Genomic DNA, 15,053 nt, shown 5'->3' with positions numbered 1-15,053 from the left:
GTGTGTGTGTGTGTGGGAGAGAGCGAGAGAGAGTGACAGACAGACAGACAGACAGACAGACAGACAGACAGACAGACAGACAGACAGAGATAGAGGAGAGAGTGTGTGTAATGTACTCACCTCTGCATGGTGCTCCTCATTCTGTTGGAGGACCTCGATGACCAATTCGGCCAGGCGGATGGTGTCCTCCAGCTTTTTGGCTGGGGTGACTAAGCGCCCTACATTCTCTGAAGCACAAAGGTCACAGGTCAATATGGAGGGAGATACATGGCTGTAAAACCTCCCCACAACGTCTGATCGACGTTATGGTAATGGTGTGCTATTGTGTAAGCCTCAGAGGGCAACACTGTAGTAACACCATCAAGAACAACGCAGGTACAATGAGTCAAATGAAAACAGGGAAAACAACATATGTTCCACAGTTACCATGCAGAATGTGCAGGACGTCGTGCAGCACTCTTGTTCTTTTCTTCATGTTTAACATGTGACATGCAAAACTACTCTCACTGTAGTCTGGTACTTTCCCCAGCTCAGTAGGATTGCTGTGACAACCAGGATAAATATAACCACTAAGAAGTGTAGAGTGCAAATATTTGCATTATTACAATAATTGTTTTCACATCAAATCCATCTTGAAGAACAAAAAAACACAATTAAAGTCTGGTGTTCATATACTACTACTACTAATGGAAACCAACTCCGTCTACAGCAATCATGTAACAAAACACAACCAACGGACGAAACCCAACCAGCTCAACTGACCAATGAGGTTGTGATGATACTACACATAAATGTCAGGCTTTTGAAATAAATAAAAGAACAGGTAATACGGTGAAGAGAAGGTATATGTGTGAGAGAGAGTCAGCAGAGGTAACTGGAAGACTGGGTAGTAGCCTATACAGTATCATACATATTTGGTTCCTCGTTCAGACTTCAGGGCATCTCAGGCAGGGTCAAAGATATTTCGATATGGCTGACTTACCCATTTCTTAACGAATCAGTCAGACAGACTCTCAAAACAACACCGACTTACTTGACTCATTTCCCATTTCTCAGTCTGTTTACAGTCCCAGTAAAATGGAGAGATTAATGTGACAATGTGGACTTTTACACTGGCAGAAGTCCTCTCCTCACTGCTTCTGCTCTTTGTCCGGCATACACATCTGTCATTGTGCTAGTCAGTATTCTGTAGTAGCAGGGGTTTAATTGGCAGTGTACAGAGGTACAGTTCTGTGACGCACACACACTGGCATAGCACTTTAAGCCCAGTGGTGTCCGTGGACTGAACTGTGGACAGAGGATTGCCTCTTTGACTGAGTTTTGAAATGACGGCCTAGTCACCAGTATGGATGGAGGGTTTAAAAGAATGCCCTCAAACAAAAAGGCAACTTCTTCCCTTAGTCAATGAAGGGGCAGGGGGGCTGGAGTGATACAGGTGAGGTGAGGGACAAGGGCACAAATCTAGATCTTCTATAACAGAAACTCAGTATTGCCACATTCTACAGTATAAGGGATGTCTGCTGTTTTAGACCTGGGAAACCAGGTGTGAGCTCTGTCTATTCAGTGGAATTTAAACAATGTGTCACCCAGAGTGAGACCACACTCTTAGAAAAAAGGGTTCTAAAAGGGTTATTCCGCTGTCTCCATAGGAGAACAGTTTTTGGTTCCAGGAAGAACCCTCTGTGGAAAGGATTTTACATGGAACCCAAAAAGGTTCTACCAGGAACCAAAAAGGGATCTTCAAAGGCTTCATCTATGGGGACAGCCAAAGAACCCTTTAAGGTTCTAGATAGCACCTTTTCTTCTAAGAGTGCAGCAGGATCGCAACCCTGAAAGAGTCTGAAGTGACATTAATACTTATGATGACTACAGTATGTGCTATTATCATCTATGATCTCATCTTAGTTCACGTATTTATTTCCAATGTATCAACATTTCCATTTCAATTAACAATAGCAGTCAGAATATCCAAACCGTCTCATCACTTATGGTCAAATTTTGCAACCATCAATACCAAACCATGACAGGTTTGTATTCAAAACTATTGCATTTTAGTACATTGGAGATATTCATAGTTCATGCACTTTCTGCAGAGGAAGTAATACTTCAATTGTACAACAGCATACATTCCAAAGCATGTAATAACTGCTTTAACTTACATGTACTTGCAATAAAGCAGTGCTAACTCTGCAGGTTTCAATCACACAAGTGTGATACTCAATGGCAATGGTCTGAATGGTCTTAAAATTGCTCCCTCCATTTTCCCTCTTCCTCCCTTCCTCACTTCTTTTTCTTCCTGGAAGTAATCTAGTGCAGTAAGGCCACATTATAGGAAAGAGGAAGAATTTTAAAAGAATTCAGAGGATGTCCATTGGTGGAGCCACCACAGATGAGCGGTCTTAACAGGTGGGTTAGAGAGAGGACTTGACAGTTAAGGTTACCACAATCACCCACTGGGGAGGGCTGCATCTCCATCACTGGAATGCAGTGCAGGTACAGGGGAAACTACAGGGCAGGGGTGTGGTGACATAACGCTGTCACAACGTTCCTGTAACATTCCCAGGCCGTGCCTCAGGAAGGCTGTGAGATGTTATGTTGCTATGGCTCGAGCCGGGTTAGGATATGCTCATATATATGATGTCACCTGGATCCTGATCCTGATGATCTTTCTTATCTTTCTGAGTTTTCTCCGCTAAGTGAGAGTAGGAGTGAGGGGGAGCAGAGAATGAAAGAGAAGGAGAGACAAAGGACGGTGGGAGGGAGAGAAAGAGAGAGAAAGAAGAGAGGATAGTCAGTACTGAAAGCATAAGAGCAGGATAGAGTGGAAGTCTGGAAAACAGGTGGTTGAGCAACATCTTTCACCCTCTGATGTTAACCAGTACTCAGACATGGACACACACATATTTTTATACAGTAAAACATATACAGACGGAGGTCCAAACAAAACCCAAACCCCCAAAAAGAAAACACACCCTTCAGGACATACAGTAAAAAGCTGTAATAATAAAGAAAACACGCACTTCAGGACATACAGTAAAAAGCTGTAAAAATAAAGGAAACACACCCTTCAGGACATACAGTAAAAAGCTGTAATAATAAAGAAAACACACCCTTCAGGACATACAGTAAAAAGCTGTAATAATAAAGAAAACACGCCCTTCAGGACATACAGTAAAAAGCTGTAATAGTAAAGAAAAGAAATGGCAACATATAAATGTTTCTATTGGAAAACGTGTAGAGATGTGTCGACATATGTCCTCCTTACGTTGCCACTTCCTGTTCCTGTTGTCTTACCCCTCTGGTCCCAAGTGTGAACTGATACAAAGGGAAAGTCATGATAATGTTCTCTATGGTACTGTAGCTGTATGGTGTTCAACAGGACTGAGGGGGTTTACACAGAAGCAAAGTAAAAATGCATTCAAGTCACAGACAGGCATGGGAACAGAAAGAGGAGCTGCCAGATACAGTAGATAAGATATCTCATGGTCTTCACAGATAGATGGAGCCTTGGTCCTGCTCTGCTAGGAACTAACAGACAGATAGGCTGACAGACAGAGACCCTGGGTCTGGATCCCTCACAGGTAGCTTTCACAGACAGAAGCAACAGATCAAAAAGCCAAAGGACTTGAGAGAAGCAAGAGAGAGAGAAAGAGTGAGAGAGAGAGAGAAAGAGAGAGATTGGTTCAGGGGCGGCAGGGAATGGTAGTGGGGTGGGTGACAAGCAAAAGAGGAGATGTTGAAAACTGAAAAACATGGTAGAGGAGAGGGGAGGAGAAGTAAGGGGTGGAGGAGGGTGTGGCAGGATGAGGAAGGTACTCACGAATGGTTAAATCCATCACTTGAGACGCCAAGCAGAAGACAGGATGCTCATACATTTCTCTCTTTTTCCCTACAAGAGAGGATCGGGGCATGCAAAAGGCTGGGGTCAAAGAAGGAGAGGTCAGAGTTCAGAGGGTAGCTGCATGTGGAGGTTAGTGGTCCCCACAGCGTCCTCTGTGGATGTGGTGGTGGTGGTTGAGGAGGCTTGTGATGGGCCCGTGGAGACAGAAAGAGAGGCATCGATTTGACAGAAGTGTCGAATGTGGAGGAGACTGGGTGTGTGGACAAAAGGAGTGGGGACTGGGGGTCGCCTTTGTACACACTTTTATTTAACCATTCTTCATGCCAAATGGTATTAAGGAGTGAGACTTTTCTATCAAGTTGGAGATCTTCCCAGTCAAGGCAACGAACAAGCAAATGTTTATGAGGAGCAGAATTAAGGATTTTTCTGCAGTTTTTCCACTCCAAGATACTGAGGGTATCTTCGTCAACCTCAGCTTTTTTTAATAGTCACTAGGTCTGTTACGGTGACCGTATTACCGCCACAATGGCAGTCAGGAGTCATGACCGCAGTCATGTCGTTTAGTCGCAGTAACTAGGCTTCTCCAAGCTCTGACGCTGCTGATGGTCATTAGAAGCCTACCAAACTTGCTAACTGCCTTTCTATTTTATTCAGCTATGTTCAATTGTATTCTTCATACTATAAAATAATATAAAATAATGCCACAAAATTCTAAGTAAATCCTGTCTGCTAAATGGACTATGTAGCCCACAGCCATATGGAATAGCCAGATCAGGACCTACATGTAACATAAGGACAACTCAGAGGATGCCATTTTGTTCTTCTGAAATAGACTACATTTTCTTCATCTCATGTTTCTTTAGACCTGTCTAAAATAAATAATGAATTTATTGTGATGTGTAGGCTATATTAAATGGATTTATTAGACTTTTTAAAATGCAGATGTTCCAAAAGTCTGCATCAGTGGCTTGTAGGTGTGTTTATGCTAATTAACGGTCAATTACCATGAGACCGGCAGTTGTTTGCTTGACAATCACCGGCTGACAAAATGTCATGACAGCCACAGCCCTAATAGTCACTGACTGGAATAGAGAATAGCTTAATTTGAGAATGGAGGATTCGATAGTAAAACAGTATAGTTGAGTGTAGTCCAAGCTACACATACCTATACACAGATTTGTTTTGTAAACGTGTCCGTGGAACATGTTGCCAGTTCTGGATGCCTAGTAAAGGAAACTTGGGACATGCAACAGACAGATACTGGGTAGCTGCAGAGGGCAATCCCAGCATGCCTTGTGCATTAGCCTACCTGACTTGTGTTCATACTACAAGGAGCTTGGAGAGAAGCAGCAAAGCCAATAAACAAGGAGGAGGAAAGCAGAGAGGGGGAGGAGGCGGTGAATAGAAGATGATGATTATTTCAAAACAAAGGAGAGGATAGGAAAGGGGTAGGAGAGAAAACAAGGACAATTGTTGCTTCAGAGCGTCACCCCACCTTGAAGCCACGGCGGTGTGAGAAAGGAGAGGGACAGTGGGTTGACTGGGCCAGAGAGAAGCTGAGGCACACAGGAGTCAGAATAAAGATGGCAGATTCACAGGGAGTTGAATGCATTTTTACTTACTGTACAAATCTCTAACATGCACATTTATTTAGGGATCTACATAAATATAAAGGACACCTGTAAATGAAAAGAGGGTTTCAACTTTATTAGCACATCTTAATGTAACAGCAGCCACAGGACCGGAAGCCGAGGTATTTTCACTGCAGCTGGGGACAGAACAGTTATATTAATACCATATGAAGACAAAATCTTTGCTTTGAGTTCACTTATTTCCATTCATTGATTGTATTTGAATGTTTGACTTTGTTTTCTTCTTAAATGCTGCTGTTATCTCCATATCAAATCCTTTCTGGGTAACAATTAAGTTCCTTACTGACATAGTTTTCATTAAAATTGTTAAAAAGAAACACAAATAGCTTTTTCAGCAAAAAAATATATTTCTCAAGGATGAATTTTGCTATCACTGTCTAGGAGTGGTCTGAGTGGGGAGGGGGAAACTGAAAACTAGCTGTTATTGGCAGAGAGGTTTGGAACTCTGTTATTGGTACAGTATATTAATTAATTTACTGCCTGGCTGAAACTCTACCACGCAAAACCTGCTGATTAGAAGGTCCTGTGTAGATTGTATTTTCAACCAGCAACTATCAGGAAATAACACTGATCACATTTATGTCACACTTTTACAGTGTTAGTTTCATCAGCTAACCCCACAACTGTAGGTTGTTAGCACCCATTGACCTGCAGGGGGCAATGTGGTAAAGCACCAGAGGGCATGATGTCTGTAGCATGAATATCACTGTGTAACAACAACGTGTGATAATCCCTGTAGATAGCAATACTATTGTGGTAACAATGCTAAAGGGGAGACATAAATGACAACAGAATATTGTACAGTACAGTAAAGTACTGTGTGTGAAATAATACTCTATGGGTATAGCTAGTATGCTGTGTGATGCTGCATTGTGTAATTGAACTGTGTGTGTGTGTGTGCGTTTGTGTGCGCATCTGTCAGTGTTTATTTGAGGTGGTCATCTACCTTCTACTTTGGCGTATTCTGAGAGGCGCTGGTAGTTGATCAAGGCTGCCTGCTCCAGACATTTACGGATGACTGTCTTCACCTCCTCCTGGGGCACAGGAGTCACAATATCCTTCATCAGCACCTGGAACAGAACAGGAGTGTCACGACTCCCACCGAAGGTGGCTCCCCTGCCTGTTCGGGCGGTCCTCGGCGGTCGTCGTCGCCGGTCTACTAGCAGCCACCGGTCCCTTTTTCCTTTTCTGTTAGTTTAGTCTTTTTAGTTGCACCTGTTCCTTTTTGTTTCTAGATTTTTGGTCTATTTAAGCCTGTTAGGCCCTTAGGTTTGTGCGGGATTATTTGTGTTCTCTGTCGGTTGTGGATGTGCTTTTTCATTGTTCTCCGGATCGTTTGCCCTGTGTTTGGGCTGTTCAGTGTTTATGCGCCCTGTATTTGGCGTGACCATTTTGTGCCTGAGAAATAAATCTACAAATCACTGAACCCTCTGCTCTCTGTGCCTGACTCCTACCCACCACTCCTAGTATCCGTGACAGAATCCCGCACCTTTTTTATGGAGTCAGCAGGAGCAGCCGCACCTCCTCTCCCATCGATGGAGGAGAGGGTCCTTCATCATACAACCATTCTCCACCGGATTGGGTCGGCTATGGACCAGATGATGGAGAAGATGGACCGATGGGAGAGGAGTGGCCTCACTACCTCACCTCCAGCGCCTCTTCCACCAGCACCACCTACCCCTCCTTCAGCGTCCGGATCCGGTGCCCTGCGTCTGGCTCTCCCCAGGGAGTACGATGGGACGACGGCTGGGTGCCAGGGGTTCCTACTACAGCTGGAGCTGTACCTGGCTACCGTTCGTCCGACTCCCTCGGGGGAGGAGAGCGTGAGCGTCCTCGTCTCCTGTCTGACGGGTCGAGCCCTGGAGTGGGCCAACGCAGTGTGGAATGGCCCAGACTCGGCGAGGGATCACAACCCCAAGTTCAGCCGGGTGAACGGCTGTTCCACCTGCGACAGGAGACGAGGAGCGCGCAGGACTTTGCACTGGAGTTCTGGACCTTGGCCGCAGGGGCGGGGTGGAACGACAGGGCCTTGATGGACCACTATCGTTGTAGCCTTCGGGAGGACGTCCGCAGGGAGCTAGCGTGTCGGGACACCACCCTCTCCCTCGACGAACTGATCGACATGTCCATTCGACTGGACAACCTGCTGGCTGCCCACGGGCGTCCAGAACGAGCCCTGTCGATTCCACCTCCAGGCCCTCCTGCTCCAATCCCCATGGAGTTAGGGGGGGCCGCATCGAGGGGGACCGGAGGAGGAGGCTCCTCCTGCACCGGGTGTGATCGGAGAGGACACACTGCCGATCGGTGCTGGAGGAGCTCGTCTGGGAGTCGGGATGGCAGGCAGAGCACTCCTCGTTCACCCCAGGTGAGTCAGCACCAGACTCACCCAGAGCTTCCTGTCGGCCATATGTTTTTGCAAATTTTTTGGTGGGGGGGTTCTCCCTCTCTACAGCATAAGGCGCTGATGGCACCGGTGGTATGGGAGGTGGACGCAGAGATCGAGCGGGCGTCACGGTTGGAACCTGCACCCCCTCAGTGTCCAGTAGGTGTTCAGTACGTGCCGCTTGGTGTCCATGATAAGTTGATTCAATGGGCCCATACACTACCCTCCTCGGGTCATCCTGGCATCGAGAGGACAGTGCAGAGTCTTAGGGGGAGGTACTGGTGGCCCACGTTGGCTAAGGACGTGAGGTTTTATGTCTCCTCTTGCTCGGTGTGCGCTCAGAGCAAGGCTCCTCGACACCTGCCTAGAGGGAAGTTACAGCTCCTCCCCGTTCCACAACGGCCGTGGTCGCACTTGTCAGTGGACTTTCTCACCGACCTTCCCCCGTCTCAGGGAAGTACCACGATCCTGGTCGTTGTGGATCGGTTTTCTAAGTCCTGCCGTTTCATCCCGTTGCCCGGTCTCCCTACGGCCCTGCAGACTGCTGAGGCTCTGTTTACCCATGTCTTCCGGCACTACGGGGTGCCTGAGGACATCGTTTCTGATCGGGGTCCCTAGTTCACGTCCAGAGTTTGGAGGGCGTACATGGAACGGCTGGGGGTCTCGGTCAGCCTGACCTCGGGTTTCCACCCCGAGAGTAATGGGCAGGTGGAGAGAATAAACCAGGATGTGGGTAGGTTTCTGCGGTCGTATTGCCGGGACCGGCCTAGTGAGTGGGCGAGGTACGTCCCATGGGCGGAGCTCGCTCAGAACTCCCTTCGCCACTCCTCTACTAACATGTCTTCGTTCCAGTGCGTGTTGGGCTACCAGCCAGTCTTGGCTCCATGGCATCAGAGTCAGACCGAGGCTCCTGCGGTGGAGGAATGGGTGCAGCGCTCAAAGGACGCCTGGAGAGCCGTCCAGGAATCTTTAAAACAGGCTAGTGGACGGCAGAGCGCTGACCAGCACCGCAGTGAGGCCCCCGTGTTCGCACCGGGGGACCGGGTCTGGCTCTCGACCCGAAACCTGCCCCTCCGCCTGCCCTGCCAGAAGCTGGGGCCGCGGTGTGTAGGGCCATTTAAAGTCCTGAGGAGGATAAACGAGGTGTGTTATAGGTTACAGCTTCCTACTTACTATTGCATTAACCTCTCGTTTCATGTCTCTCTCCTCAGGCCGGTGGTGGCTGGTCCCCTGCAAGAAGGTGAGGTGACTGAGGTCCCTCCGCCCCCTCCTGACATCGAGGGGTCCCAGGCGTACACAGTACGTGCTATTCTGGACTCGAGACGCCGGGTGAGGGGCGTACAGTACCTCGTGGACTGGGAGGGGTACGGTCCGGAGGAGAGGTGCTGGGTACCGGTGGGGGACAAACCTAAGCGGGTCGACATTAGTTGCAACTGTTCCTTTTTGTTTCTAGATTTTTGGTCTATTTAAGCCTGTTAGGCCCGCTTAGGTTTGTGCGGGATTATTTGTGTTCTCTGTCGGTTGTGGATGTGTTTTTTCATTGTTCTTCGGATCGTTTGCCCTGTGTTTGGGCTGGTCAGTGTTTATGCGCCCTGTATTTGGCGTGACCGTTTGGTGCCGGAGAAATAAATCTACAAATCACTGAACCCTCTGCTCTCTGTGCCTGACTCCTACCCACCACTCCTAGTATCCGTGACAAGGAGACATTAGAGAAAAAATACTATCCTTTTTGGGGCGGTACCACAAAAAAGAAAAGCATGGGAGTGTGCATGTTGACCCTTCACTTGTAGAGAACAGGAGACAAACATCTGTTTACCACACTCAGGTAGCCTATATTATATACAACATATAGAAAGCAAATACACATCGATCCATAAGACCTGGTCAATTAAAATGTGGATGGAACATTTAAAATATTTTGTATATTTAGTTTAGGAAGGTGTGTGTCCATAGTTAATCGAACATAAGGTAAGGTTAGAAGAGGATGCATAATAACCTACCCTCTCAAGCAGGGACAGAGTGGCTTTCAGGGCCCCCTCCGGTCGACCAAATGGAAAACAGTACCTGTGAAAGAAATCCAGTTTCATTTCTGTAGGGTTTATTATGAAGGTTTTCCTTCATCATAAGACCATTCTTCATCCTCAAGGATTTCTACAATTTATAAATGACTACCCACTGTGCACAGACGTCTATTCAAGGTCTATTCCGCGTTGGTTTAACGCAATTTAATTGAAATGACGTGGAAATAATGTTGATTCAACCAGTTTGTGCCCAGCGGGCAGCTAGTTCTTGAGATCAGAATGTAAGTACAATTTTGCAGAGCACAGTGATTGATACATGATTGACATCTGTCACAATCTATAATCTGTGGTCTGATAAGTCCCATAGCCGTGTCTGTGCCAGGGTCAGTTATAGATTTAGATATAGTATTACAGTACACACCTGAAGTGTGTGATCTGGTTCTCCAGCAGAACACGCAGCCTCTCTTTGATATCCTCAAAGCGCTCCTTCTCCTCCACAGTGACTGTTCCTATCCCGTCAGGCCTGAGGGATATACAGTACCATAGAGTTTATATGGTTGGAGCATGGGGCAGGAAACACCAAGGTTGTGGGTTTCATTCCCACATGGTCCACATAAAGTACAATGAATATACAGTACGTGTTAACTGGGATACCCCTTAGGACATATTATATTAGTATCATCGTAATATCCCAATTCAGAGTAGACAGTATGGCCACCACTGGCACAGTGATCACAGGGGTCACACAAGGGTCAACATGGTCACTGGAGTTATAACTGCGAATTTCAGCTAACATAGTACACGTGTAGTGGCTAGCTATATGTCCACAGCAGAGCCTACAGTACGAAGAGTTTCTGTGGTGTATTCCACAGGTAAGAGCCAGCCATCTGTCTGGAACAGTGGGGCCACCGATATCTGAGGATGGTTACAGATGGGGGGTTATAACTGCACCCCCCCCCAAGCTGTTGCCATCTTGTCTGACAGGAGTATCCCTCACCCCTCCCCTCCTTTCTCAGTGTCCTTCACTGAGATTACATCCTGGGCCTGGTGACGTGGAGCATGTCACGTCTCCTGCTCCTCAAGCCGCTGTCACGGCGACCAGCGCCTCCTCTGTCACATGCACTCTGCTCAATTTCCCCCGTCCTCAGCCACGTCACTAACTATAAGGAGCCAGGCCCCTCAACCACACTCTCTTCCCTCTGTGTGTGTGTGTGTGTGTGTGTGTGTGTGTGTGTGTGTGTGTGTGTGTGTGCGTGCGTGCGTGCGTGCGTGCGTGCGTGCGTGCGTGCGCGTGTGTGTGTATGTTTCAGGCTATGATTGTCAGTGTTTGTGTTTTTGTGTTCATCTGAGGCATGTTGATAAAAAGCCTTTAATAAGATGTGGTGTGTGTATAATCTCTGTATCTGACGGTCCGTCAAACAGAAATCAACTATTTGATCATTTCACACTAATTATGCCTAGCCTCATTTTCTGCTCCTCCACAGCTTTCATAATGTTTTCATAACCTCACGCCCCTGTCCTCTATTATAATGGCTACATGGAAATGAGAAGTAATTTGTAACAGAGCGATCAGAGAAACTAATAACAGAACACCGGAAGCACGCCATATCAGAGGTCTGTGCTTCCTCTAGTTCAAGAAGCTACAGTACGTGACTGGAGTTGAATTACAGCCAATTCACAAATTGACTAGTACATCACATTTTAAAAGACAAATACCATATTTAACCTGTATTTAACATTCAAACACCACATTTCCAAATCATTACCTAAACTTACTGGAGGTGGAATGAAATCCACTCTAACCTTTAAACAGACAATTTATTCTCAATTTACTCTCAGGCTACTGTACTCTCTATAATAATCAGTTCATGCCCTGTGGCCATCAGGCTATTACGTTGTGGGTGGATGAGGGGAGTGAGGTTTTTTTTGGCCAAAGATGGGTTTTTCTCATGGGCTGTCATGGTTGTGGGGACTGTAGGCGGGCTGGCTGTAGCTGTGGCCTGAGCTCGGACAGTGGCAGGAGACACTCGCCCGTCACCCATGACAACCTGTCATCCTGTCATTCCTGACCTCCAGGCACACCGGCCGGCTGGAGAGCCCACTACAGTACACTACACCTCCCTCCCTCCCTTTATTTTCTGTCTCCATATTTCTCTCTCTCTCCCTCTATTCCTGACCCTCTCTCTTTACGTCCTCTCCCCCACTCTCTTTATCTCCCATTTTCCTTTTTTCTCTCTCCACCCCCCACTTCTTTCCTCCAGTCTTGGAGCTACTCCCGTCTTCCTGTCCAGCCTGATCATAACAGGACTCAAACAGACAGCCCACCTCAGCTTCATCACTGTCTGTCATAGGATGAGGGTAGAGGGAGGGGTGGAAATCAAATCAAGTCAAATCAAGCATTATTTATGCAGCAAATATCCGACATAGAATGCAAGTGCTTCACAGGAAAAAAACGAATAAAAAAGCGGAACTATTTACTACACAACAAACATCAAATTAAAAACGAAAGAATGCCAAAAACTAAACGACTATAAAGTACCCCAAGGAAAAGCAAAGCTAAAAAGATGCGGAGGGGTAGATGGGGTAGGAGGATTGTCAGAGTGGGGGAGACTGGCAGACAGCCGCCGTGACCTTTGCCCCTCACACTGTAGTGACACTCGCTTGTTTATATTGACTAGAGATCCAGCCATGATTACGACAGATTCGTTCTCCATACAGAAGTGTGAGCACATGTACACAAACACCCTATGTACACAAACACCCTTTGTACATAGGTACAAATGTACGTACGTATGCACGTACAGTACACACAAACACACATTTTATTATGCAAAAAGAATACTTGTAAATACCCAATAAGTATTTCAATATTTCAACTCCAGTATTCATAGGTACAAACGTACGTACGTATGCACGTACAGTACACACAAACACACATTTTATTATGCAAAAAAAATACATGTAAATACCCAATAAGTATTTCAATATTTCAACTCCAGTATTCACTCTTGTTAAAATCAAAAAGTCAAGTGACTGAGGTCGGGTGGGAGGGAGAGAGTCACAGTGGATCTATCAGGGAGGAAGCACCACAGACTCTTACCTTCTGGGCCAAGAGACAGCCTGGGACTTGGAGTCCTTTTTTTTCCTAAACTCCTTGATTTTGAGTTCCCTCTTAGAGGGTGTGGGGGGCTCTGGGGTGGGGGGGTAAAGGTAACTCTGAAGCTCTGCCTCGGTTACAGGCCAGTTTAGCAACTCAGACAGTCTCTGACTACAGGTTGCATGAGAAAGAGGCAGGGGTGATGTTAAGAGATCAAGCATCAGAAAAAAAGAAAGAAGAACATTAATAAAGCAAACCTAAATCATAACAGACTATGAAAATCAATGAATTGAGAACAGACAACAAAGAAAGAAGAAAAATAAAATAATAAACACAAATCTCAACTGGACATGAGAAACTTAAAAGCATAAGTGACTAAAACAAGTGATTGGAAAAATAATATTAGAGAAAGCTTTGACTGAGGCAAAAAAACAACAAGCACAGTATGAGATGGCTTGGTGAAGTATACCAGTACAGACAATTGTACGCAGATCTAGGGTGGAATATACATTCTGTTACTGTCTTCTCCGAATGAGATTGATTTGATGAAGAAGGTTGGTGGTGGAGTGGGTTCTCTGAGTGGGGAGGATTGGGTTTACTTTCATATGCATAACAGAGAGAGTGAGAGAGACAGAGACAGACAGACAGACACAGAGAGAGACAGAAAGAGAGAGAGAGAGATGGGGGGTGGCGTAGAAGGGGGGCTGTAAGTCAGTACTCTGTACCTGTTGCCATGGACGTGTGAGGCACAGAAGGCAAAGCTGTAGTGCAGCAGGGTGGGGTCGATCATAGCCCCGTTCTCTGCCCTCTCCAGCAGGTCACCCAGGTAACACAGGTGTCTGTGACACCCCCGCACACCATTACGAGCACAGTACTCATCCATGACAAACACCTGGCCTGGACTGAACCAACCCTACAAAATAGACATACGAGGGAAGTTAGAATAGATCAAAATTGATAGAATGTAGGATCACAATGTAAAAGAATGAGGGAACCACTGGACTGGTAACCCTTTTCTCACCAAACAGGAGTAGGAGTCATTGAGTCTGTGGTCCAGGGTGAGGCGCTGCACCATCTCAAACAGAGAGGAGTGGTCAAAGCTGCAGGGGTTGGCTGAGATGAACTCATCCATGCCATGTTTCTGTGCCCGGTCCGCGTCTGTGTCCGTCCACCCCGGAGAGAGAGAGAGAGAGCCAGCACACACGAAGGGAGAGACAGGATCCACAGGAGTTAGACACAGCAGAGGATGGGAATGGCTATCGGAGTGAGAGGGTAAGAGAGCGTCACTCGCACAGTGTGAGGGCCCTATTCTATCAAAACTGCTAAGAAGGTTTACGGGTATACATTTTTCTTGCACTGGAAGATTGTGGGTTGGGGCTCATCTAATGAGTAATCAATGGTGTATGGGTGAAACTATACGGACACCCTCTCACCGGGCAGGAACATTTTTCAATTTGTTCTGAGCCTGCACACCAGGTTAACGGTTTACATTGAATAGGGCTCTCGTACAGTATGCTTCATCTGGGGGTGGGTGGTCTGGTCAATGGAGAGGATCTGTGTGGGGTTCATAGTCAACTAGCAGGTGGAAAGGGCTCTGGGCCAGAGGGAGGGTCAGGAGGATTGGATGTGAGTTGCAGCATAACCAATGCAGAAGGGTCATTCCTGTGGTCATGCATGACTGATTCTGTTCTGTCTGTCTGTCTCATTATTACAATGTTGGTCCAGTTCTCTCTTGATACGTATCAAAGTTACTTTATGTGGGGTCTTTCTCCCTACACAACAGTGTATGACTGTTGAAATCTCAGGTCCCCCCACATGTGATCCATCGGCCTGAGCATATACACCGAACAAAAATATAAACTCAACATGCAGTTGGGCCCATGTTTCATTAGCTGAAATCAAAAGTTCCCTGAAATTTTACATATGCACAAAAAGCTTATTTCTCGAAAATGTTGGGCACAAATTTGTTTACATCCTTGTTAGTGAGCATTTATACTTTGCCAAGTAATCCATCCGCCTGACAGGTGTGGCATATGAAGAAGCTGATTAAACAGCATGA

General features: G+C 46.5%; 1 protein-coding gene across 7 annotated transcripts in view; it reads right to left on the bottom strand.

Moving 5' to 3' along the window:
• The window catches only part of LOC129815121 (calcium-dependent secretion activator 1), a 186,980-nt gene that overhangs the window by 51,942 nt on the left and 119,985 nt on the right, over positions 1-15,053 (bottom strand). For 2 of the 7 annotated variants that reach the window (XM_055868507.1, XM_055868511.1), the window contains exons 12-19: positions 14,016-14,152; positions 13,720-13,907; positions 10,319-10,420; positions 9,877-9,940; positions 6,440-6,563; positions 3,821-3,889; positions 2,645-2,692; positions 121-227 (exon numbers count right to left, since the gene is read on the bottom strand). In XM_055868507.1, the coding sequence (XP_055724482.1) occupies positions 121-227; positions 2,645-2,692; positions 3,821-3,889; positions 6,440-6,563; positions 9,877-9,940; positions 10,319-10,420; positions 13,720-13,907; positions 14,016-14,152 (839 nt within the window). The remainder of the gene's footprint in view (positions 1-120; positions 228-2,644; positions 2,693-3,820; positions 3,890-6,439; positions 6,564-9,876; positions 9,941-10,318; positions 10,421-13,719; positions 13,908-14,015; positions 14,153-15,053) is intronic. The other 5 variants (XM_055868508.1, XM_055868512.1, XM_055868510.1 and 2 more) reach the window with 3 other exon arrangements.

The sequence above is a fragment of the Salvelinus fontinalis genome, chromosome 18, assembly GCF_029448725.1.
Source record: "Salvelinus fontinalis isolate EN_2023a chromosome 18, ASM2944872v1, whole genome shotgun sequence".
In the NCBI taxonomy this organism is placed as follows: domain Eukaryota; kingdom Metazoa; phylum Chordata; class Actinopteri; order Salmoniformes; family Salmonidae; genus Salvelinus; species Salvelinus fontinalis.
The sequence above is the reverse complement of the archived record's forward strand: the minus strand, read 5'-3'. Positions and strand labels throughout refer to the sequence as shown.